At 52.2% G+C, this 25,253-nt stretch overlaps 1 protein-coding gene across 1 annotated transcript; it reads left to right on the plus strand.

Moving 5' to 3' along the window:
- Window positions 1–5,367: 5,367 nt before the first annotated feature.
- On the plus strand, window positions 5,368–24,660 carry LOC118891289 (alanyl aminopeptidase, membrane). Its single transcript, XM_036845085.1, has 20 exons — window positions 5,368–6,424; window positions 6,959–7,101; window positions 7,211–7,350; window positions 7,778–7,904; window positions 7,992–8,146; window positions 8,409–8,522; window positions 8,618–8,761; window positions 8,941–9,006; window positions 9,128–9,193; window positions 10,795–10,970; window positions 11,236–11,315; window positions 12,620–12,753; window positions 12,873–12,928; window positions 13,856–14,003; window positions 17,177–17,268; window positions 17,726–17,836; window positions 17,964–18,131; window positions 18,860–19,000; window positions 19,426–19,507; window positions 24,051–24,660. The coding sequence occupies exons 1-20, from the start codon at window positions 5,829–5,831 to the stop codon at window positions 24,237–24,239; spliced, it is 2,928 nt and encodes a 975-aa protein (XP_036700980.1). The 5' UTR covers window positions 5,368–5,828; the 3' UTR covers window positions 24,240–24,660.
- The last annotated feature ends 593 nt before the right edge of the window (window positions 24,661–25,253 follow it).

Raw genomic sequence — 25,253 nt, forward strand, 5'->3', positions numbered from 1 at the left:
TTGGAATGGGGCCTAGTTCCTGGGCTTCTGGCTCTGGTGGAAAATCCAGAACCCCATGCTGGGGGCTATTCGAGAGTCTGGGAGGGATGGCAGGGACAGTAGGCCAGCTGTTCACACTGAGTCCCCTGGGTGCCTTCCTTCACACAGGCCAACAGCCATCACCTCCAGCCTGGGCCCAACCCTGGGTTTCCGTCATTGGAGACGCTACAGTGGTTCGGCTGCACCCTTGAAGGCAAGCCAGGGTCCTCCACAGAGACCTGTGTCTGGTAGCACAGCGCTCCCCCTCTGATAAGAAGTTCCACTTCCTAGAACCAGCCCCTGCTCCTGGTCCTGGTCTGGGGGCAGGGAGTTCATGGCCCCTTTGTAGAGACCCCAAGCTGACTTCCACGAGGTTCCCAGTCTCTCAGCTATTCCTTGCAGCAGCCACTCCTGCCCCATGTCCCTTAGTGTGCCTCTAAAATTCAGAAGAAGGGACATACAGTTCCCCTAAAAGATGATCAGGTCTTTCATCCTGCCCAGATTGGCCTTCCTTAACTTGTTGTCATGTGTTGTTATGCTAAAAGGTGTGTGTCTCCTCCTGTGGTCTTTTAACCCTCCTGGGCACTGCATAGTAGGAAATGTGGGGAGCTGTATGAGAGGATGCTTTGGGAGGCATATATAGTTAAGCAATAGAACCTGCCACTAACTAGCTGTGTGACCTTGGGCAAGTCACTTAACTTCTCTGTGCCTTGGTTTTCTCAACAGCCAAATGGTGGTGATTATCCTGATGGTGATTATCTGTTCAGTTACACAGATGGGAGTTTCCAGACAGGATCCACAGCCCAGAATGGCCCTTCCAAGGCTGGTGTACTTCCCCCACTCCAAGAGAGCCCCTTCTGCTCCTTCGCTCCTGAGTGCCCTTGCATTGGGCTCCAGAGGCCAAAACAGGAGCTGACTTCCCATTAGGGCCTTCTGCGGCTCTCACAGGATGGACAATGTCCAAGGCTCCCAGAGGAAGCACCCTGGGGGCTGGCCCAGGCCCAGCCTCATGCAGCTGTGGGTGGAGAACTCAGAAGTCTGGGAGGAGGCCAGGGGCCGGAGGGGCCAGAGGGACCAGAATGTGCCCTGCACTGGGGCCCCAGCCTCATCCCTGCTCCTAACTCGCTGCTCCTTCAGAGCAGACAGGTGGGCTTCAGGTTGTTCCATAGCTCCCAGCCTGCCCAGCCCTGCAGCTGAGGAGGATAGGGCGGCGAGGTGTTGAGTGAGCATGAGCAGTAGCTTACCCCAAGACCCAGTGATCGGTGAGGGAGCCTGGATTACACAGTTGTTTGCCTGACTGCTGGTCCTAGCTCTCCCCACTCCAGCCTCTCCCAGGCTCCTGGCGTTGTCATGTTTGAATACAAGGCAACTTGTACCCCCATATCTGGGATAAAGCTGACTTTTCCCATTCAATTAATGTCTTCTACACGAGTGGCTATGCCTCAAATATTCTCTAACATGATTGTTGTCAACCTTAATTTTTTTTTTTTTTTAATTTAGAACTTTTGTTCCCAGACCAAAACATAGGCAGGGCAGAAATATATAAACCCATAGATAGGAAGGCTGCTTTGGTTGAGACTGGAGCTGGGTACTCAGCTTCTCCCCCATCAAGAAATGAATGGTAAAAGGAATGCACGCATTCTGCTCACCTGCAGAAATCTTCCACTCCAAAGACAGTCTGCTGGTGATGCCACCCCAGAATCATACAGGGTGGAGCAGTGATTCCCCAAGTGAGTGCAGCTAAACAAGGTGATTTCGGTGGCTACCTAGATGAATAGTTTTAAAATCAATAGTCATAAATTGAAACGTGTATCAGAAAAAATATAACGTAATACATCCAACCATGACTTCATGGTCGTTATTGCTCAGAAGGAGAGTAAGTAGTGAATTTATTTAAAGAAAAATGTTAACTAAATAATGTACAGGAGGATCACAGATATGGCAAAACTCACAAAAGTGGTTTGTATGCACAATCTAGGAGCCCAAGAAGGAACGTGAGGCATAGAGGGGAAATCTGTGCTGAGGATCCAGGGTCTGAATTAACGCCGAGTTCGGTCTTTAACCACTGCCTCTCGTTTTCTTATTGCTGCTCCATTTCACAAGCAAGTTACCTGCCTGCTGTGTACTAGGTGCTTGCCTGGTATAGAGGATAACATCCTCATGGTGCTGAGTCTTGGAGGTGCTGGGAGGGCTGCCCTGGGATAGCATCGCTGAAGTGAGCTTCCGGGATGAGTGGGTGGTATGTGAGGGAAAGACAGAAGCTGTCCAGGCCCAAAGAGAAGCTTGGGGTGAGGGTGAGGGTGAGGGTGGAGTGGGGGTGGAGGAAGGAAGAGATGGTGGGCTTGAGAAACCAAAAGAGGCCATTGGGGCAGAGCAACAGGGGGAGAAGGCTTGAGATGAGACCAGAGTATCATTGGAGGCTAGGTCACACTGGACCTATAAGCCAAGGCAAGGATTGTGGACATTGTCATTCATTTAGCCAGAGTTGAGCTTCTGCCCTGTGCTAGGCATGGAGGGGTGTACAAAGTCACAGAGGCTTCCCTTGAGGTGCCTAGGTCTAGTGAGAAGCTTTTGAACACATAGATGGCCTTAAGTGCTGTGATAGAGGTGTGAACCAGAGGCCAGGGAAGCACCCAGGGGAAAGGGGCTGCCTGTTCATGAGAAGGCAGTGACGTTTGAGCTGGGTTTTGAAAGATGAGTAGGAGTTTGACAGGAGGGAGAGGAAAGGCATTCCTGGCAGTGGAAACAGGATGGGTAAAGGCACAGAGGTATGAAAAAGTCCAGGGAGTTTGGGGAAATACCCACAACTGGAGCCACATCGGGCATTGGAAAGAGGAGAGGCCAGAGGGTCAAGTCCACAGAAGGTTTTCAGGCTCAAGCCAGAGCTGAGGTTTCATTCTACAAGCAGTGTGGAGCCAGAGACCAGGTTCAAGCAGGAGAGGACGATCCCTCTGCCAAGGTGTGTGGGCAGGTTGGGTGGCAGGGGAGAAGAGCACGGTTACTGCTACCCAGTGGGGTGTGGAGATGGCCATGCCTGGGCCTTGGCAGGGGGCTGGAAGAGGGGTCCCTTTTTATTATCAGAGGAGGTGGGGGCTGTGGAGCATGCCCCTCTATGTGCCCCCAGCCTGGGCTGGCACAGTGCCCAGAACAGTGACCTCTCCTTACAGGACAATGGGCTGCCTGCTGTGCCAGCTTTGAAGACCAGAGGCCCTTTCCAAAAGGGTAAAGATCCCAGCCAGCTGGGCCCACGGGCTGTGTCCAAAGCAAACAGGAAAAGGCCATGGTGGGCCAGGCAGGGCCTCTTTCTTTGTTTGGAGTAGAGATTAGGCCAAGGAGGCTTATGTGTCTTTCTGCTGCAAAGGTGGGAGAGGGCTGCAGGTCCTACAGAGTGAAACTTGTTGCAAGGGGATGCATGACCCCTGGGTGCCAGCCTTCAGGGGTACAACAGAGATGGCTTCCCTTGGCAAATTCTAGCCCTGATGGAGGGAGACTGGAAGCACATACTTCTCACTCTCAGTCACCCTCAGGGGCTGCTGCTCCCTCTGTCGCCATGCCCAAGTTGGAGCCCCCCCTCGGTACTTGGCTTCCCACTCTTGCCCCTTGGCCATCAGCCCAGGCCTAATAGGGGTGGCTGTAGGTCACTGCAATGGGAAGTCCGCACTGTCCAGACCAAGGCCCTGGGGGGCAGGTCTCTAGAGAGAAGGAGGGAAGTGCTGACGGCTCAGAGCACCCTTGAGCCCAAAGATGGGCACCCAGGATTCCCCTGAAGACCCTGTACAGGGATGCCTGAATGAATTAACCTATGAATACTTACAATCCATGCATGCATTTGTTTACCAAGCCTCCAGGCAGGCTCACGGGTCGCTGGCCCAAGCCAGGGCAGGGAGTGGCCAATGAATGAGGAGCTGACAGACGAGCTGAGGGAGGAGACAAGCGTGGGCCCTGAGATGCATTTGGCCCTAGCAAGAGTCTTGCCTGTCTGCCATGGTTGGAGGAGGGCTCAGAGAAGGGGGTAGACAATTCTCCCAGGGCTAAGTGGGAGTGGAGACAGGGGTGGAGATGGGCTGCAAAGACTCCAATAAGGAGTGACTCCTGAATTGACTCACTCATTCATCCATGCACCCATTCACGCCTGTGTGCATTCACTCGGCAAATATGTATTGAGCAACTACTATGTGCCGGGCACCGTGCCTAGTGCCAGTGAGCAGAAGCAGCCAAGGACCTGCTCTCATGGGGCCTGCCGTTGGTGGGGGAGACAGGCAACACTCAAGTCATCACCACACAGATCAAATGGAAAATTGTGCTGAGTTATAGGGCTTTGAAGAAGAGGTTTGTGGTTCTAAGGGGCCTGACCTAGTCACGGAGGTCAGGGTGTCTTCTCTGAGAAAGACTTGAAGGATAAATAGGAAGTAACCAGGGCAAGAAGGGGGAGAAGATGATCCAAGCAGAGGGAACTGCACATGCAAAGGTCCTGTGGTGGAGGGTCTGGGTGAAGGCCAGAGTGGCTGGAGTTCCACAACAGAGGGGAGTGTGGTGAGAATGAGGTTGGGAAGTGGGCCAGCTGATAGCACTTGAACTTGTGGGTGTCTTTAGAAGATTTGGTCTGAATTCCAAGAGCAAAGGGAAGGTTTTAAGCAGTGGTGCAAAATGATCCAATTTGTGTAGCAAACTAGTTTGAGGGGGCCCAAGTGGAAGTGAGGAGTCCATGAGGGTCCAGCAGTGCCCACATAAACAATGAGAGTGGCTTTGACCAAGGACATGGTGAGATTGGGGGGCAGGGTGAGTTGGATGTTGGGGTGAGGGTCAGGCGATGTTGAGGTCTGAGGAACTGGGCTGGCGGATGGGAAGGGTGACAATGAACATCATATTCCTGTAAGAACATATTATATTGAGCATGATAAGTAATATCTTCCTTTCTACCAAGGATAGTATGGTTGACCTCTGAGTAAGAAAGAAGGGAAGAATTTTCAGGTTCTACTATCTGGTATTTAATATGTTTTCGCATTAAATCTGTTCAACAAATCTGAGAAGTAAATACTATTATTTATGTATGAGGAAAGGGGTCTCAGAAAGGTAAAATTACCTGCCCAAGGTCATGGCTGGGAAGAGGTTAAGCCTCCACCAGCCTCCTCTCTTAAAAAAAAAGAAAAGGCAAAACAACTTATTTCATTCTTCTCAGTGAGCTGATAATTGAGGAAAAAGTTTTTGGCTGAAGGGAAAGGGAGGGGAACCTGGAAGAACTTCCTGCTCTGAAAGAATGCAAGGGAGGCTGGGGCCATGTCACTGAGGAGCCCTGGGCATCCATCCAACCACAGGGGTGGACCAATGTGTTCTTGACCTGAGCCAGAAACCAACTCTCCGTTTCTCTTCAGCTCCCACCTCCCTGCTCCTGGGAAGTCCTTCTAACCTCCTGGACCTAACCTCAGTCCTGTTCCTGTGCCCATTGTCTCGGCTTGCAGGCAGATCCAAGACAGCTGGCCGCTCCCTCTCCCCGCTGGGCACGAAGCCTGACACCTGCCCTTCAGCCCTCGGTGGGCTCCCAGGAAGCCTGCAGCCTGTAACCGGACAGTTTGCTCCCCGCAGGTACCCCTGAGCTGCACTCCGCACACTGTTCCTGGATCTCCTCTCCAAAACCTGGGCAGGGTGTGTTCCCACCCAGTCCAGTGACCTTCGCCTGTCTGAGCCCTGGTTAATTTTTGCCCAGTCTGCAAGCTGTGGGGCTCCTCCCCTTCAGGGATATAAGCCTGGCCCAAGGCTGCCCTGTTCCCCACCTGTCCTGAGCCTCCCCAAGCTCCCTCCTCACCCTCACCATGGCCAAAGGATTCTACATATCCAAGGCCCTGGGCATCCTGGGCATCCTCCTGGGCGTGGCGGCCATAGCCACCATCATCGCTCTGTCTGTGGTGTATGCCCAGGAGAAGAACAAGAATGCCGCCGTGGACCCCACGAGCCCCGCGACCACCACCATCACCACGGCCACCACCTTGGACCAGAGCAAGCCGTGGAACCGATACCGCCTACCCACGACACTGTTGCCCGACTCCTACCAGGTGACACTGAGGCCCTACCTCACTCCCAATGAGAATGGCCTGTATATCTTCAAGGGCACAAGCATCGTCCGCTTCATCTGCAAGGACCCCACTGATGTCATCATCATCCATAGCAAGAAGCTCAACTACACCACAATCCAGGGGCACATGGTGGTCCTGCAGGGCGTGGGGAACTTCTTAGTCCCCAAAATCGACAGGACCGAGCTGGTAGAGCCCACGGAGTATCTGGTGGTGCACCTCAAGGGCTTGCTGGAGGCAGGCAGAATGTACGAGATGAAGAGTGAATTTCAGGGGGAGCTGGCCGACGACCTGGCAGGCTTCTACCGCAGCGAGTACATGGAAGGCAATGTCAAAAAGTAAGTCAGAGCCAGGTCTGCTGGGTGGGGGCAGATCCTAGGTGCTGAGGCAGAGCTGGACCCTGGGAGCCAAGGAAGGGCTTGGGTTCGGGGCCTTTGAACCTTCGGGAGCCCTTGGCTGGCCCATCATTCCATCTGCAGCTCTGGTAGAGCAGCTACCAAGACAATCGACCCTTTCCCGGAGGGCTCCCCTATACTTTATTAGGGAGTCAGGGATGAGAGATGAAAGTGCCCCTTGGATAGATAGGAAAACAGGCTCTGAGGAAAGAAATTTGCCAAGGTTTCCCAGCCAATACAGGGATGGAGCCTGCCAGGACTTTGACCCTGAGTCCAGAAGGAGCTCTGCTCTCCCATGTCAGCTGGCCTGTCGGCCTGGAGGCGGCCTGGGGGAGGTGGGGAGGGCAGGGATTAGGCCAGGCAGCATCTGTGCACCCCATCCCTGCACACCCAGCAACACCCTACAGCCCCAGCCCCACACACCCACACGGGCACAGGCATTAAGCTGGCACACCCTCTAACCCCCGCTTCGGGCAGGGTGCTGGCCACGACACAGATGCAGTCTGCAGATGCCCGGAAATCCTTCCCGTGCTTTGACGAGCCGGCCATGAAGGCCACATTCAACATCACCCTCATCTACCCCAAGGAACTCACGGCCCTGTCCAACATGCCACCCAAAGGTGAGCAGGTCTGGCTGGGGCCACACATCCTCGGAAAGCAGACCCCCAGGGCTGGGGCACAGGGCAGGGAGAGGGCGCAACCCCACATGCCTGCGTGCTCCCTGTCCAGGTGCCAGTGTCCTGCTTGCAGAAGACCCCAACTGGAAGGTCACTGAGTTCGAAACCACGCCTGTAATGTCCACATACCTTCTGGCCTACATCGTGAGCGAGTTCACGAGTGTGGAGACAAGGGCACCCAACAACGTCCAGGTATGGAGCTGAGGCCACCTATCCTTCCTCGGGATTGGTCCTGGCCTGGGAGATATTCCTATTTATCCTCATCCTTGTCCCAGCCCCTGAGTTGCTAGGCAGTGTTTGAATCCCAGTTCTGAGTGATCTTGGGCAAATGCCTTAGGTTCTCTGACCCTCCGTCTCTGCATCTGAAAAGTGAGACCCTCCTCACGAAGGGAGTTCCCAACTCCTGGGTGCCAGACAGATGGTGGCTATGGCTATTGTTATTCCCCAAAGGCCCCTGCCTGTGACTCAAGGCTCTAAAGAGACACCCCCGCCCTCTCCTCCGCTGACCAAGCCTCCCAGTTTAACCTAGTTGGTCCCCCAGCCTGCCAGGCTTTGGGACTCGGCCCATCTGCACCAGGACCCAAGAAGGGCCCCTGACCTACCTCTGTCTTCTTTGCAGATCCGGATCTGGGCTCGGCCTAATGCAACTGCACAGAACCATGGCATTTATGCCCTGAATGTGACAGGTCCCATCCTAAACTTCTTTGCCCATCATTTTGATACACCCTACCCACTCCCAAAATCTGGTGAGTGAGGTGCCTCACATTGGGGGGAAGCGGATGGGTTTCCCCCCATAGCCCGAGGCCATCCCACCAACAGCCTGGACTCCCCAGACCAGATTGCCTTGCCTGACTTCAACGCCGGTGCCATGGAGAACTGGGGGCTGGTGACCTACCGGGAGAACTCGCTGCTGTTTGACCCACAGGCCTCCTCCAGCAGCAACAAAGAGCGGGTTGTCACTGTGATTGCTCATGAGCTGGCCCACCAGGTAGCCCCCCAGTCATGGGGAGTGCAGACAGAGAATGAGGGGGGCTCTGGGAGGAGATGGCACAAGCTGTGGCTCCGTCCTTGGCAGCTGAGAAGGGAAGAGTTCCACCTGGCAGGGTGTCAGGGAGGAGTCATGATGATGTCGGTGAAGCCTCGAGCTCAAGACTGGCACACTGGGAGCACTCAGTGAAGCATAGCTCTGGGTACCGTTAGTGACCGCAAGGCCCGAGTGGCTTGCCGGGCTGACCTCCCCTCCCCCACAGTGGTTTGGGAACTTGGTGACCCTGGCCTGGTGGAATGATCTTTGGCTGAACGAGGGCTTTGCCTCCTACGTGGAGTACCTGGGTGCTGACCATGCAGAGCCCACCTGGAATCTGGTGAGCCCGCTGCCGAGGGACCGCTAGGGTCTGGGTTGGGGGACTGGGTCACCCCCTCCCAGGCCAGTCTCCTGATGGCTGCTGGGGATTTGCAGAAAGACCTCATGGTGCCGAACGATTTGTACCGTGTGATGGCTGTGGATGCACTGGCCTCCTCCCACCCCCTTACCACCCCTGCCGAGGAGGTCAACACACCCGCCCAGATCAGCGAGATGTTTGACTCCATCTCCTACAGCAAGGTGCTGCCCAGCCCCCGTGCTGGTCCTGAGACAGTAGGGGTCATGGGAAGGGAGGTGGGGACTCGGCCCACAGGGGCCCACTGAAGCCGGGGCTCCGGGAGCACCCGTCCTAGCCCGATGGGGACACAGGGTCTCCTGCTGGCTCGGCGCAGCCTTCTGAGCCCCCTCTCCTCCACCAGGGAGCCTCGGTCATCAGGATGCTTTCTGAGTTCCTGACTGAGGACCTGTTCAGGAAGGGCCTGGCGGTGAGTACCCTTGGCCAGCCATAGGGTGGGAGGTGTTTCCTCCAAGCCCCGGCCTACCACAGAGGCTGAGTGGTAGAGCCTGGGGCAGCAGCTTTACCCTCACCGTGCCGTCTTTCCACAGTCCTACTTGCATGCCTTTGCCTATCAGAACACCACCTACCTGGACCTGTGGGAACACCTGCAGATGGTCAGTAACAACCAGCCCCCCTGAAGCCATTCTGTGGGGGTCCTGAGATGCTGAAAATCCCTGGGGGCAGCACACGTGTAAGAGAATGTGCCCAGCTCCACTGCTTACCCTCCCAGGCAGGCCATCTGGAGGCTTGGTTGCTCATCTGTAAAATGGGCACAATGATGGCTCCTTGAAGGAGGTGTTATGAGAGCCTGGGTCATGAGCCCTGGCAGGCAGCCCCCCTCACGCTACAGTGAGCTCTGTGAGGGCAGCTGAGGAGTGCCGTCATCTGAGTAGCGAGGAAACGGGCTCTTGTGGTTCCCAAGCCCAAGCCTTCCTCTCCCTGGAACTTTGGAGCCAGTCATTCACCTACTCAGCACTCCTGGCTGCCCTGCGCCCCGGCCAGCCCCTCCCAGACATGACTTTGCACACACCAGCACCCTCGGCGCGCTCTCTGACCCTCCCATCCAGCCTCACCTTGCATTCCTGTCCATTCAGACCCTGAGTGGCCCCTGTCTTTGGGCAAACCCTCTGACCACTCCCACCCTCCCGCCTGCCCCTCCCCGCCTCTCCTGAGACTCTCCCCATCATTCCCCATCATGTCCTCTCCTTCACAGTGGCCCCCACCCCTTCTCTGTGGCCCTGGTCAGCCCTACCGACCCCTCCATATGCCTGTGATCCATGACCAGCCTGACCAGGGAGGCGAGATCCAGGGCCTTGTCACAGAGTCACAGCTGGGCTCCAGGGCCCTCCTGGCCAGTCTGCAGCCCGACATCCATCTGCCATGAGGCCGGTCCACCTCCCCCACCTCCCACAGCGTCAGTCCCTCCCCTCCGCTTCCACTGTCTTCCTTGCCCAGCCTCAGTTTCCAGCGCCTTCCTTTCTTCCGAAGCCAAGCCCTCCTCCGCACCAGCACCCCTCCAGCTCCATCTGCCCCTCCCTCTTTCCCTGAGCCCCTTCTCTCTGCAGCCCCCCTAGAGATCCCCTCCCCCTCAGCTTGTACCTTCCAACAGGGTCTTCTGCCCTCTATTTATGCTGTTCTTAGTTTTTTATTTTCTCAGTTATTAACAGATGTGGTTGGTTTTTTGTTACTATTATGAAAGCAATGCACACACATGGAAAAAGATGAAAAAAGATTTAAGACAATAACAACCACCCTAAGCCCATCCCCAGACCCTCATCCGGGTGCGTTTCCTTCACATTGCCACGACCCTCTCCTTCGCGCTGCCTGTGACATGGGGACACTGGTTTTCCTTCCTCTCTGTCTCCTCTCCCTGCCCGTCCTCCCGGGTTTGTTCAGGCTGAGCCATGGGCATCCTGGGTGCCCCTCCCTGACACACACCCACCTCAGGTTGGATCACAGAATGGGAAGCCACATGGATTTGCTTAATCGAAGTGGAATGAACCGGAGGCTGGGAAGCTCTTGGCTCGTCCAGCACTGGGCAGCCGAGGAGACAGAGAGCCGGGCTGGGGCCCCAGCTCCTGCCTCTCAGCCCAGTGCTCCTCCACTGCCTCCCAGCAAAGTGGTGCCACTAGGGGGAGGCCAAGGGTGAAAGGGGAGAGTGGGTGGGTGGGAGAATGGCAGTCGCTGAAGGCCGCACCATATCCCTCTGCCCAAGGCTGTAAACAACCAGTCGGCCATCAAGCTGCCAGGCACCGTGCGTGACATCATGGACCGCTGGACCCTGCAGATGGGCTTCCCTGTCATCACCGTGGACACCAAGACAGGGAGCATCTCCCAGAAGCACTTCCTGCTTGACCCCGAGTCCACCGTCACCCGCCCCTCAGCGTTCAAGTGAGCAGATGAGGTCACTGAGACAGGCGTCCTAGTGAGGGTTCTGAGGGGCAGTTGCTCTGGGACCCTCTGACCATAGCAGGGCCTGGCCCGCTGTGGCCCCTGCCATAGTGGCTGTAGACAGTCTCCCCCCCTGGGCCAGGAGGATGGGGGCGTTTAGTGCCAGAGTTGGGCAGAAACTGGAAGTCCGGGCACAGCTGTTCTTTGCTGGCAGTGCCCAAGAGCTGCAGTTTCTCACACCTGGCCTCTGGATCTCTTGTTGCAGCTACCTGTGGATTGTTCCCATCTCATCTATCAAAAGTGGCAACCTGCAGCGCCACTACTGGCTGCAGGGCAACGCAGCAAGTAATGCAGCCCTGCCCTAGTGGACAGCAGCCCCATCCCATACTCCCAGCTCCTGGCCCATGTTCTGGGGTTATGGCAGGCCTCAGCCAGGGCTTCCTTCATCGTTTCATTCAACAAATGGAGCCAGCTTCTTTGGTTCTAATTTCTACGTTGTGTGACCCTGGTCAAGTTACCATCTCTCTCTGGTCTCCATTTCCCCATCTATACAATGAGGCTAGGAACAATATCTACCCCATTGAGTTTTGTGAAGGTTAAAGAAGAGGATTCCCATGAAATGTTTAAAACAGTGCCTGGCACATAGTATGAGCAGTCCTACTCTGCCAGGCACTGAGGAAACCAAGGTCAAGGCAAGTCATCCTCTGCCTAAGCCAAGGCTGCAGATGAAGGGAAGGAAGACAAGCAGTTCAAACGTTCCAGAGCTGTGCTGAGTGCTTTAACAGAGGCATATGTGGCCTCTGGGGTACTGGGGCAGGTGGGCAGGGAGCCGGGAATAAGGAGCTTCAACTTCATGGAGAGGTCAGGAAACGCTTCCTGGAGGAGGTGATCTGAGTCAGAGGAAGAGTAGGAGTTCGCCAGGCTAATGGCAGCAGAGAGAAGCAGTCCAGGCAGAGTCAATAGCAAGTGCAAGACTTGAGGTAGGAGAGAACTCGGAGACTGAGTGTGGCTCGGGCAGAGGTGCGCCCTCGGTGAAGCGGGTCCCTGCAGGCTGCAGGAGATGATGGCTATGTCCTCGGGCCAGGAGGAGCCGGGACAGGTGGGAAGTGGGAAAGCCATTGGGTCTGACCTGCAGGTATGGAAGGATCCCCTCTGGCTGCCAGGAGAAAAGGTGGAGGGAGAGCCGTGAGGAGGAGGCATGGAGCCCCCAGGAAGAGATGAGCAGTGCTGGGGGGCTAACTGGATGGGAAGTGCTGCCTGGGTTTGATGGTGCTGTTACAAGCGGAGAGGTGGGAGGAGGAGGGGGTGGAGGAGGAGCGGCCGCCTGGGGAGTTGAGTCTGAGGGGCCGGGGGTGTGCCGATGGAGTTGTCTCGGTGGATGCCACTGGCCCGGCCACCCAGAGCCTGTGGGAGGCAGGGCGGCCACTGAGGTTCAGAGATGGCAACTGGTCTGTCCAAGGTCCCCGGCCAGAGTTGGGCCCCGGCAGCCAGTCCTACCCCTCTTCTCCGCCCCTCTCCTTGGCGTTGGCCCAGCGGCGTGAGGGCCGGCTGCTGCCAGGCTGCAGGGGAGGCTGCTCTGCTGAGGCCTGGGTCAGGTCAGCCTGTGGCCTTCTGAGCAGCCCTGCCCCAGCTCTGGTCTCTCCCCACAGCCCAGAATGATCTGTTCAAAACCCAAGCGGATGAGTGGGTCCTGCTAAACGTCAACGTGACGGGCTATTACCAGGTGAACTACGATGAGAACAACTGGAGGAAGATTCAGAATCAGCTGCAGATAAAACCATTGGTGGGTACCTGCCGCCCCACCCATCCCCTGCCCGAGGCCCAGCCCCAGGATGGGGCCCCAGACTGCAGGGCCTGCCCGCACCGCCAGCCCGAGGTCACACGCTCTGTTACCCCTTCTAGACCATCCCTGTCATCAATCGGGCGCAGGTCATCTACGACAGCTTCAACCTGGCCAGGTGAGTGCTCAGCCATGGAAGCCTGGAGACTTGGCAAGTGCGGTTCCACAGTGAGAGCCAGTGCTGCCTCCCGCCGTCCTCACCGTGTGCCAGGCTCAGCACCGTGGGCTCCCTGTGCTTCTGGACACCCCTCCCTTGGCCACACATCCCCGGAGATTGTCGGTGTCACAGCCCATACTTCCCAGAGAAGGAATCTGAGATTCAGAGCTTGAGTACCCTGCCTGAGGTCACACAGTAGCCCATGACAGCCAGACGCAGTCCTGTCCAACTCCAAAACCACAGTGCACTCCACGGCACCAAGGTTTTCCGGAGGGCTACCTGTGGCCCAGGCCACCATGCTCAGTGCTAAGAAAAATCCAGGAAGGACAGGATAGAAGAGATGCAGCATGGATAAACAGATATTTATTGAGCAGCTGCTGTGTTCATGAGCACCAACAGTTACCAAGTTCTTTGACATAAGTGATGTCACCCATAGACATGGACCTTTATGAACCAAATATGCACAGATGGCCTCAGGAGGTGGAGGGAGGAAAGACCAGAGGGCCAAGCAAATCAGAGAAGAGGTGGGCAGAGTAAAGAGCACAGGTTTCTTGTCTTTTTGAATCTCTGATCTGTCTCCTATGGGCTGTGTGGCCTTAGGCAAGGCACTTTACCTCTCTGAGCCTCAGTTTCCTCATCTGTAAAATGGGGATAATGAGCAAGGAAATGTGACTGGCAGTGGGTGAGGGCCAGGCCTGGGCTGGCCTCGTTTGTGGCACCACCCAGCATCCACATCCCTCACCCCTACCCCCAGCCCCACCCCTGGTGAATGCTGGAGCTGGCTCAGTTGGGCCTCTGGGACCTCAGGCTCTAGGAGGAGGCTGGGGTTCCCACAGTGAGGCTGGACTGGGTGGGGATGCTTACTTGAGCCCCTCTGTCTGCTCCCAGTGCCCATATAGTCCCTGTCACCCTGGCGCTGAACAACACCCTCTTCCTGATCAACGAGAAAGAGTACATGCCCTGGCAGGCCGCCCTGAGCAGCCTGAGGTACTTCAAGCTCATGTTTGACCGATCCGAGGTCTACGGCCCCATGAAGGTACAGAGGGGCATGGCAGGGTTCAAGGACCAATTCCCCAGTGCCTGAAATTACGCCATAAGGAAGTGAATAGAAATATTGCCTGGAATGGTGAAACATGCCAGGTCCTTGGCAGTGGTGAGAGAGCAGGAGGGATGTAGGGTGAAGGGAGCAGGGATTGAGAAGGTGAGCAGGTTGGGCACAGCAAAGAAAGGACACAGACTTCTAGCAAAGTTTGCTAGATTTGGAAATTAGCAAATCCTTCTTTCAGAAGGCAACAGAAAAAGCCACAGTACAGGAAGGGGGTGGGAGTGGGGGAGAAGGCCTTTTACCAGCTGTGTGGACTCAGGCAACCCTCTTCAGACCCAGAGAACCCCTCTGTGAAAGGAGCGGGCCTGTGCCTGCCTAGCCTGCCCTAAGGGGCTGGAGGAGGATGCCGCTGTTAACAGTTTTGAAGCTTGGGGGCGTGGGCAGGGAGGATCAGAGGGAAACTGCTTGCTCTGGATGCATAGCTGAACCCGTAAGGATGTTCATTGCAGTGTGGTTTATAAAAGACAAGAAAACCAAAAATACTCAAATGTCCAACAGTTGGAGTTGGTTAAGTAAACTAGAATATCCATTTGATGGAATATTATGTAGTCATTAAAAATGTTTTTCACATGATTAACTAACTGTTATGGTAAATGAGGTTTTAACTCACTTTAAACTCATTAACCTACCTACACCTTGGATTCACCCCATCCTCCTAATGTAGTAAAATCACAATATTTGGTCAACTCAGTATTCAGCATTTACTTTATGTGATTATTTAAATATCATTCTCTGCTGAGCCACATAAAGTACCATGTTTGTGTCTCCTTTTTTATACATCTTATACAAATGTATCAGATAATACATTAGTTTTGCTTTTTCCTGGAGGCATCCCTCCTGGAGCCCTCTGTCGGCCTGCTCCCTTCTAGAACTGCTACTCAGCTCCCACGCTGGGAGGCTCTCCATTGTTGCATCTCTTGTTTCCTGAACCCATGGATTCTTCCTTGAGTTTTCTCTCTATTAGGGGAGCACATCTTCCAGTTTTGGAGAAAGGGTTCATAAGAGGTGGATTTTTTCAGGTAGATTGTCTGAAATGTCTTTATTCCACATTCACACTGCATTGAGAGTTTGCTTGAGTTTAGAAGTTTCTAGGTTGAGGGACTTCCCTGGTGGTCCAGTGGTTAGGACTCTGTGCTTCTACTGTAGGGGGCATGGGTTCAATCCCTGATCAGGGAACTAAGATCCCACATGCCTCGCAGCATGGCCAAAAAAAAAAAAAAAAAAAAAGTAGTTTCTATTTTGGAAATTATTCCTCAGGAAATTTCAGGTCTTGCTCCATTGACATCAAACCTCTCATGTTTCTGTTGAGAAGCCCAGGGTCTTTCTTATTTCCAGTTCTTTGAATGTGGCCAGGTTCCCCTTCTGGAAGCTGTGGGCTCTTCTCTCCATGCTGGTGGTCCTTCATGCAGGTCTTTCTCATCCTTCTACGTTTTCAACCTGGACAACTTTGCATTGCTCCTTTAAACTTTCTTCCTCTCCTTTTTTCCCCCGGTTCTCCCTTTCTGGGATCCTTGTTAATCCAATTCACTGCCCTTACATTGGTCCTCTAGTTTTCTTCTCTCCTATTTTCCAGCTTGGTGACTTTTTGTTCTGCCCTCTGGGATATGCCCTCAGTTTAGCACACCACCTCTCCTCATTTTTTCTATCATATATTTAAGCTTCCAAGTGCTATTCCTTGCTCCAGCGCCCTATGCAATATCTTCTCTGAACTCTTGGAGGATATTTATCACAGGCTTTTATGAAGTTTTCTTTTTCTTTCACTGACTTGTTTCCTCCAAGTCATCTGTTTGTTTTGATCTCCTCTTTCAAGTTGGAAACTGAGCTGCCCCTTTGAATTTGAGAGTGAGGCAGTGGTTGAAAGCTCCACGGGGAGGTGGAGTTTGTCACCTGCAGTCTTGTTATGGGGTGACTAGGTGGCCAAGTAACTCCTCGTGGGGACCCTAAAAAATTAATATCTATGACTGTGTTCTCTTGACACCATTCAGTCTCCAGAGAGTGATCCTCTGTCTTGTGCAGTTGAGGCTCACTTTCTGGGATCAGGGTGGGGAAGGAAACTGGGGGTACCTCCATTTAGGCTGTAAACTTTCACCTCTGGCCCTCTCTGCAATTCAGCAACCCTCCCACTGTGTCTGGGGACCCTAGTTCTGAGCCCCTCTGATTCAGCCTTGCTCATGCGGGAGGGAGGGGTGTTGCTTGAGGCAGGGAGGGAAGTGGGCACTCGAGGATTTAATTAGTCCCTCTACAGATTTTGGCTCCATTGCCCTGTTCACAGCCCGGCCTCACTCCTGTCCCCTGCACACCCATCCCTCTAATCCTGAGCCTCGTCACAGCAAGTCTCCTTGCTTCTGTCTCCATCTCCCCCATGGCAGGTGCTCTGCTGCAGACCCCCGCCTCGGCCAAGCCTGTTCCATCTCCCTCTCTCCACCTCCCAGCTCCTACACTGTGTGGACGTCTCATCCACTGTTGTTTCCTTTCCAATTCTCTTTGCTCTTGGGGGTTTATTCCTTTTACGTTTGGATGTGGATTCTGGTTGACACACATGATAATCTACTGTATTGAACCAGCGTCTGCAAAGGATTTTAATAACATGGGTTGGGCCTTACACGACAATGCCAGCTAAATGAACAGCATGCAGAATTGTAGATATGCTGGGCAGAAAAGAGAAAGGAAGGGGCAAACTCACCAATTTGGAAGTCATGGATTTGGTAAGTTCTGGGGTGGTTAGTATTTTCTGCCTATGCTTTACAGTGTTTTCTAAATTCCCCACAGTAAAGGCAGAATACTTATTATCAGGTGGTGGGGGATGGTAGGCCCTAAAACTATATTAGGAAATGGTGATACTTAGACATAGAGTGTCAGAACTGGTTGAGGGAAAGAACCCCAGATCAGTCATCTGAGACCTGGACTAGCGCCGGCTCCTTTGACCACTGTCTTGCCTTGGGCGAAGCTTTTTTTTTTCTTCTTGGGAAGAGCCTCTGGCCTCTTGCTTCTGTAGCCATTAGCCCTTGCTACACTTGCCTACCCACATCAGAGGCTCCGTGGGGCTCCAGGTGGGTCAGGCATGAGTCTCCTCTTTGAGGCTATTCATGTTTTCTTTTTCCCAGAATTACCTCAGGAATCAGGTTGAACCCCTCTTCCTGTATTTTGAAAATCGCACCGAAAACTGGACTCTGCGCCCAGAAAGCCTGATGGACCAGTGAGTATGACCTCTCTTGGGTCTGGAGATCACAGGTGGCCCAGGCACCCTGACCTGGGAAGTCCAGAGCAAGTCCCAGCAGCATTCTCCTCTGAAGTTCCCAACTCCTGGCCGGACCAGGGCCACCAGTCAGGGAGAGACCCCCCCCCCCACTATGAATAGGGAGCCCTGCCCTGAGGCTCTATGTGGCCTCTTTGTACAAAGGACCAAACTGAAATTTCAAGGTCCCCTCACCGGCATTGTTATTCAGATTCTAGTGGTTGAAGGTGGGGCTGGAGTCTGTGCCCGCCCTCCCTGGGCTGCCCAAGGCAAGAAGCAAAGAGGGGGACCCAAAGGGCGGGTGGGCTGCAACCTTAGAGCCCCAGCCCTGCTGCCCTGCCTGGAGCTGTGTGTCAGCAGGGGAGTCTTTGCCAGAGTCAGAGCCAGGCATGCTGACAGAGTGTCACCCCTGGGGCAGGTACAATGAGATTAATGCCATCAGCACTGCCTGCTCCAATGGGCTGCCTAAGTGTGAGGAGCTGGCCAAGAACCTTTACAACCAGTGGATGGAGAACCCCCAAAATAACCCGTGAGTGTGTCCCCTGCTTGTCTCCTGATCTTTATCTGTCCCTCAAGCTCACAGCCCTGTCCTTATCAGACCCTCGTCCCGCCCTCCCTGCTGCTGCTCTACCCCTGACACCCTGACCCCACACCAGGATCCACCCCAACCTGCGGTCCACCATCTACTGCAACGCCATCGCCCAGGGTGACCAGAAAGAGTGGGACTTCGCCTGGAGGCAGTTACAACAAGTCCAACTGGTTAATGAAGCTGACAAACTCCGCTCAGCGCTGGCCTGCACCAACAAGGTCTGGCTCCTGAACAGGTGAGGACCAGAGCTGGACGGGGCTGGGTGAGTTCCCCTCCCCGCCAGGGACCAGGGTCCCAATGTGGGGGAGAAAGAACCAGCCAGGCGTCCACACTCTCCTCCGTGGGATCCTCGCAAACCTGCGCAGTGGAGCAGTGCGTTTCCCAGTTTTACAGATGAGGACACGGAGGTTCAAAGAAGCAAAACAACTTGCCCAAAGGCTAGAAGCTTTACTCAGTGAAAAAAACAAGATTTGAATCTGGATCTGGGTCCACGTCCTGTGCTTTTAACTGCTGCAGTCTCCTAGCCTTTACCTCTCTGTCAAGGGCTGTGGTGCATCTGGACCTGAGTCCTTCTGGACATCCAGCTGGGCAACCCCCAAACACTTGGATGAGGGCTCCTGGCTCCCACTGCGTGCCTCATATGCCATCTTCTGTACTTCAGTAAAGAAGAGCTACCCTCAATGTCAAAGACAGGAGTGGCCACCCTACCTGGTGCAGGGCTTACCCCTTCCTTCATTCATTCATCGTCAGATATTTATCAAGCACTTGGTCTATGTCAGTATGATACCTGGCATAGCCAGTGACCCTGCTTAGGGGACTCAGTGTCCCATCTACAGGAGGGCGGTAGGACCAAGGAGTCTTCAACCCGCAGCATGCTGAAGGGATGTTGAGAGGTTGCAGGAGAGGTGTGTGGGGTGGAGGGCAGGGTTCTTTTACTTATTACGCAGCATGCTGTCCTCACAGGTACCTGAGTTACACCCTGAAGCCAGACCTCATCCGGAAGCAGGATGCCACCTCCACCATTAACAGCATTGCCAGCAACGTCCTCGGGCAATCTCTGGCCTGGGACTTTGTCCAGAGCAACTGGAAGAAACTCTTTCAGGAGTGAGTCTGCCGAGAGCATGTTAGGGGAAGCGCACACCAAGGCTGAGTCCCCTGGGGGTGGGCTGTGTGCACCAGACGCTGCAGGGTCGGGAGTGGAGGGTAGACACTGCATCGGAGTGGTCCAAAAGGAACCCAGCTTGAGGTCGGGAAGGGACAGGAATTGAAAGACGTGGCAGCGGGGCACAGCTGTCCCTTTTCCCACTTGGGGGAAAGAAAGTTTGGCTGGTGGGAGTGTTCTCTGAAGAGATGGGAGCAAGGACACTGCAATCAAACCTGTGTTCAAGTCCCTAGTGGTGTCTCCTTGGACATGTCATTTCATCACATCTGCGAGATGGGGACAGTCACAGGGTCCTGTGTCGCCTGCCAGTCACCGAACATTGGTTCCTGGCCCCCCCTCACGGTTCCTCTCTCTCCCTGCCCTGCAGTTATGGCGGTGGTTCCTTCTCCTTCTCCAACCTCATCCAGGCTGTGACCCGAAGATTCTCCACTGAGTTCGAGCTGCAGCAGGTAAGAAGCCCCGGACCTTGGGGCAGCACCCAGAGGCCCATCCCCAGTCTCAAGGGACAGCCGCCACTCAGCTCCCACCGCATGTGTTCACAAGGCAGCGGGGCTCCATGTGGTCAGGCCTTCCTCATGTAGAGGGGAAGCTGGGTATCCAGACTTTCTTTTTTTTTTTTTTTTTTTTTTAAATTTATTTATTTGTGGCTGTGTTGGGTCTTCGTTTCTGTGCGAGGGCTTTCTCTAGCTGCGGTGAGCGGGGGCCACTCTTCATCGCGGTGCGCGGGCCTCTTATTATCATGGCCTCTCTTGTTGCGGAGCACAGGCTCCAGACGCGCAGGCTCAGTAATTGTGGCTCACGGGCCTAGTTGCTCCGCGGCATGTGAGATCTTCCCAGACCAGGGCTCGAACCCGTGTCCCCTGCATTAGCAGGCAGAGTGTCAACCACTGTGCCACCAGGGAAGCCCCAGACTTTCTAAATGTCACAATTCAATCACAGATATTCATCTTGGAATTTTTGTATAGGCAAAAGGTAAAGAGAATAATATAATGAACCTCCATGTACCCGTTACTCAGATTGAACAATTATTAACATTTGCCGACATTTTTTTGGGGCGGACAGTTTTCAAGCTAATCACTGATATTATATAATTTTACCTATAAACACTTTAGTCGTATCTAAAATAAAGAATTTTAAAAACATAATCTATCATTAGCAAATACAAGAAAATTAACAATGCCTTAGTATCATCTTATACCCAGGCCATTTTCAAATTTTCTGTCTTTTTTTGGCCGTGCCACAGCCGCTTGTGGGATCTTAGTTCCCCGACCAGCGATTGAACCTGTGCCCCCTGCATTGGGAGCGCAGAGTCTTAACCACTGGACCACCAGGGAAGTCCCCTATGTTCACATTTTTGAGTGAACCTCTGTTTTTACTTCTCTTGGGTGTACACCTAGGAGTGGAATTGCTAGGTCATTTGGTAACTGTGTTTAACTTTTTGAGAAACTGCCAAACTGTTTTCCAAAGCAACTGCACCAACTTACATTCCCACCAGCAATGTATGAAGGTTCCAATTTCTTTATGTTTTGGGGAAAATTGTTATTTTCCTTTTTGAAAAAATTATAGCCATCCTACTGGGTGCAAAGTGGTATCTCATTGTGGTTATGAGTTGCATTTCTCTGATGACTAATGATGTTGAGCATCTTTTCATGTGCTTCTTGGCCATTTGTATATCTTCTTTGGAAAAATGTCTATTCAAATCCTTCACTCATTTCTTTTAAAAATAAATTTATTTATTTATTTTTGGCTGCTTTGGGTCTTCATTGCTGCATGCGGGCTTTCTCTAGTTGCGGCGAGTGGGGGCTGCTCTTTGTTGCGGTGTGCGGGCTTCTCATTGAGGTGGCTTCTCTTGTTGCGGAGCATGGGGCTCTAGGCGCGCGGGCTTCAGTAGTTGTGGCTCGCAGGCTCAGTAGTTGTGGCTTGCAGGCTCTAGAGTGCAGGCTCAGTAGTTGTGGCACGCGGGCTTAGTTGCTCCGTGGCATGTGGGATCTTCCCGGACCAGGGCTCGAACCCGTGTCCCCTGCATTGGCAGGCGGATTCTTAACCACTGTGCCACCAGGGAAGCCCCCTTCACTCAGTTTTTAATTGGTATATTTGTCTTTTTATTGTTGAGTTATAAGAGTTCTTTATATAATCTGGATACTAGGCCCTTATTAGACACATATTAGGCAAATATTTTCTCCCATTTTGTGGATTGTCTTTTCAGTTTCTTGATAGTGTCTTTGATACGCAAAGTTTTCAACTAAAAAAAAAATTTATTTATTTATTTATTTATGGCTGCATTGGGTCTTCATTGCTGCGTGTGGGCTTTCTCTAGTTGCAGCGAGCTGAGGCTACTCTTTGTTGTGGTGCGTGGGCTTCTCGCTGCCGTGGCTTCTCTTGTTGTGGAGCATGGGCTCTAGGCACGAGGGCTTCAGTGGTTGTGGCACGTGGGCTCAGTAGTTGTGGCTCGCAGGCTCTAGAGCACAAGCTCAGTAGTCGTGGCGCAGGGGCTTAGTTGCTCCGCGGCATGTGGGATCTTCCTGACCCAGGGATCGAACCCATGTCCCCTGCATTGGCACGCGGATTCTTTACCACTGAGCCATCAGGGAAGTCCAAAAGTTTTTTATTTTGATGAAGTCTAACCTTCTATTTTTCTTTTGTTGCTTGTGCTTTATGTGTCATATATAAGAAACAATGACCTAATCCAAGGTCACAAAGATTTACACCTATGCTTTTTACTAAGATTCTTATCATTTTAGCTCTTACATTTAGGAGTGATCAATTTTGACTTAATTTTTGTACATGGTGTAAGGCAGAGGTCCAACTTCATCCCTTTGCATGTGGCTATCCAGTTGTCCCAGTACCATTCATTAAAAGGACTATTCTTTTTTTTGTAATATCATTAATTTATTAAAAAATTTTATTGGAGTATAGTTGATTTACAATGTTGTGTCAGTTTCAGGTGTACAGCAAAGTGATTCAGTTATACATATACATATATTCATTCTTTTTCAGATTCTTTTCTCATATAGCTTTATCACAGAATATTGAGTAACGCTCCCGGTGCTATACAGTAGGTCCTTGCTGGTTATTATAGTGGTGTGTGTATATTAATCCCAAGGTCCTGATTTATCCCTCCCCGCCCCCATGTTTCCCCTTTGGTAACCATAAGTTTGTTTTCGATATCTGTAAGTCTGTTTCTGTCTTGTAAATAAGTTCATTTGTATCATTTAAAAAAAAATAGATTCCACATATAAATGATATCATATGATATTTGTCTTTCTCTGTCTGACTTACTTCATTTAGTATGATAATCTCTAGGTCCATTCATGTTGCTGCAAATGGCATTATTTCATTCTTTTTTATGGCTGAGTAATATTCCATTGTAAATATGTACCACATCTTCTTTATCCATTCCTCTGTTGATAAAAGGACTATTCTTTCACCCATTGAATGATCTTGGCACCTTTGTTGAAAATCAATTGACTGTAAATTTTAGGGTCTATTTCTGGACTCTCAATTCTATTTCATTGATCTGTTTGTCTTTATGCTAGTACACATTGTCTTAATTATCATAGATTTGTAGTGAGTTTTGAAATCGGTATTGTGGGCCCTCCAACTTTGTTCTTTTTCAAGATCATTTGGCTATTCTGAATCTTTGCATTTCTTTATGAATTTTAGGATCAGCTTGCCAATTTCTGCAAAAAAATACAGTTGGAATTTTGATAGGGATTGTACTGAATCTGTAGATCAATTTGGGGAGTATGTCCATGTTAGTAATATTAAATCTACCAATCCATTAACACAGATTTGTCTTTTTTTTTCCTTTTATTTAGGTCTTCTTAATTTTTCTCAACAATATTTTATAGTTTTCAGCATACTGGTCTTGCACTTCTTTTGTCAAATTTATTCCTAAGTATTTTATTCTTTTTGATGCTATTGTAAATGGAACTGTTTTCTTAATTTCATTTTCAGATTTTTCACAGCTAGTGTATAGAAATATAATTGATCTTTGCATATTGCTCTTATATCCTGCAACCTTGTTGAACTCATAAGTTTTAATAGTTGTGGTTTTTTATTTTTCGATTCCTTGGGACTTTCTGTATACAAAATCATGTCATCTGCAAATAGAGATAGTTTACTTCTTCCTTTCTGGATGCTTTTAATTTCATTTTCTTGCCTAATTGCCCCCACTACAACCTCCAGTACTAATACATCTTTTAATCTATAGCATCTCTTTAAAAAAAAAAAAAAACAACATTTATTTGCTCAAGCAACTGGGCCATTTGTACTATAGAAATGGCCACATTTTGAATTTGGCTGGTTGCTTCCTTGTGGTGTCTGTTTAATTTGTCCCTCTCTCCTCCCTTGATTGGATTGAGATTGTAATTCATTTAAAAACTGAGAATCAACTCAATAAGGACCTCACAGTGAAGGTCAAATACATGTAGGAGCCAAGCTGAACCTTGGGGCGGTCACTTTTTTAAAAAAAATAAATTTATTTATTTATTTATTTTTGGCTGTGTTGGGTCTTTGTTGCTGCATGCAGGCTTTCTCTAGTTGCAGCAAGCAGGGGCTACTCTTAGTTGTGGTGCGTGGGCTTCTCACTGCAGTGGCTTCTCTTGTTGCAGAGCGCAGGCTCTCGGCGTGCAGGCTTGCTTCAGTAGTTGTGGCTCGCGGGCTCTGGAGCGGAGGCTCAGTAGTTGTGGCACATGGGCTTAGTTACTCTGAGGCATGTGGGATCTTCCCGGACAAGGGCTTGAACCCGCATCCCCTTGCATTGGGAGGCGGATTCTTAACCACTGCACCATTAGGGAAGCCCAGGCCTGTCATTTTTGACCTCTGCCAGGGAGAGGGAAGGACTGGCCCTCCCTGTCCTGGAGAACAGGCTGTGGTCCCCATCCCCAGGGGCCCTAACATGGAGGGGGAGGACAGAGGACCTAGCAGCCCTCTCCTCAGGGCTGTGTTAGAGACATAACCTGGGGCTCAGAATTATCCTTTTCCTCGCAGCTGGAGCAGTTCAAGAAGAACAACATGGATGTAGGCTTCGGCTCAGGCACCCGGGCTCTGGAGCAAGCCCTGGAGAAGACCAAAGCCAACATCAAGTGGGTGAAGGAGAACAAGGAGGTGGTGTTAAACTGGTTCACAAAACACAGCCAAATAGTCCCTGGTCCTTACAGTCACCTGGCCCCCATGTGAGATGCCCACGTGTGTGTATCCAAGTGGCTCACGGTAGGGCCCCCATTCCTGAAGCCTGAGGCACCCGTGTCCTCCCCTTAGGAACAGTCTCTGGCCCATGTTCTCTCCACTCTGCCCAGGGGGCCAATCCAGTTTCTGATGGCCAGACTGTCCAAGTGCCTCCCAGCCCCTGCCCCTCATGGCAACCCCACCCCAGGCCTGGCATGGCTCCTGTCACCCAGGGCCCTGGGGCTGATCTCAGGGAAGTCCAGCTCCAGGGCCAGATGAGCAGAGGCCCTTGATGGATGATGGACTGCCTTGGGGGGCTGCCCTGTGCCCTCTCTCACACTCCCATAAAGACCCTGAACCTGAGGAGTTAACAGAGCACCAGATCTGTATATTTTTTTCTAAGATAAAATGTAAATAAAGGATTTCTAGATGAGCTTCCAGACTCATTACTAAACTAGAGCAGGAGTGGGTCTGCACAACAGCTAGAGAACCTGGGATGCATGGGGGCCTTGGACCCCCAGGAAACATAGGAAGGAAGAAGTACCCAGCCTGCTGGTCCTTCCTAGAACACCTGTGTGGCAGTGTCTGCCTGCAGTGTTCATTTCATCGGCAGGATTGAGACTCTGGGTGCTGGGGAGCCACTGGAGGTGGAAGGAATGGGGACACAGCGGTCCCCAAGGTGGAGTGGGGCTTGGTGCCAGACACAGAGCAGGTCCTGACAGTGGAGGGAGTGCTTTTCCAGAAAGCAGGAGTTTCCACGGTTTCAGAAGCTAGGATTTGCACCTGAACTAGCGTGAGGCAAGGGAGCAGGGTGCTGGCTGGGCCCCTCTTCCTGCACTGCAGCCAGCACACCTGGGAGAGTGAGAGAAAAGGGCTCGCGTAAGGGCAGCAAGCCCTGGATCCAGGCCTGGTGTGACCACTCACTGGCCAAGGGCATGTCCTGCCACCTCTCCAGGATCCCTGGGTGGCATATCAGTTTGTAAACTTGTTGTTTTCAAGAGTAGCATACAGAAAAAGTCAGGTGCT

Source organism: Balaenoptera musculus, chromosome 2, assembly GCF_009873245.2.
Source record: "Balaenoptera musculus isolate JJ_BM4_2016_0621 chromosome 2, mBalMus1.pri.v3, whole genome shotgun sequence".
Taxonomy (NCBI): domain Eukaryota; kingdom Metazoa; phylum Chordata; class Mammalia; order Artiodactyla; family Balaenopteridae; genus Balaenoptera; species Balaenoptera musculus.

Coding starts and splice junctions, on each gene's coding strand:
- LOC118891289 (XM_036845085.1), top strand. CDS start 5,829: ATGGCCAAAGGATTCTACATATCCAAGGCCCTGGGCATCCTGGGCATC. Junction 8,762..8,940: donor ACTCCATCTCCTACAGCAAG/GTGCTGCCCAGC, acceptor CTCCTCCACCAG/GGAGCCTCGGTCATCAGGAT. Junction 12,929..13,855: donor GACAGCTTCAACCTGGCCAG/GTGAGTGCTCAG, acceptor GTCTGCTCCCAG/TGCCCATATAGTCCCTGTCA.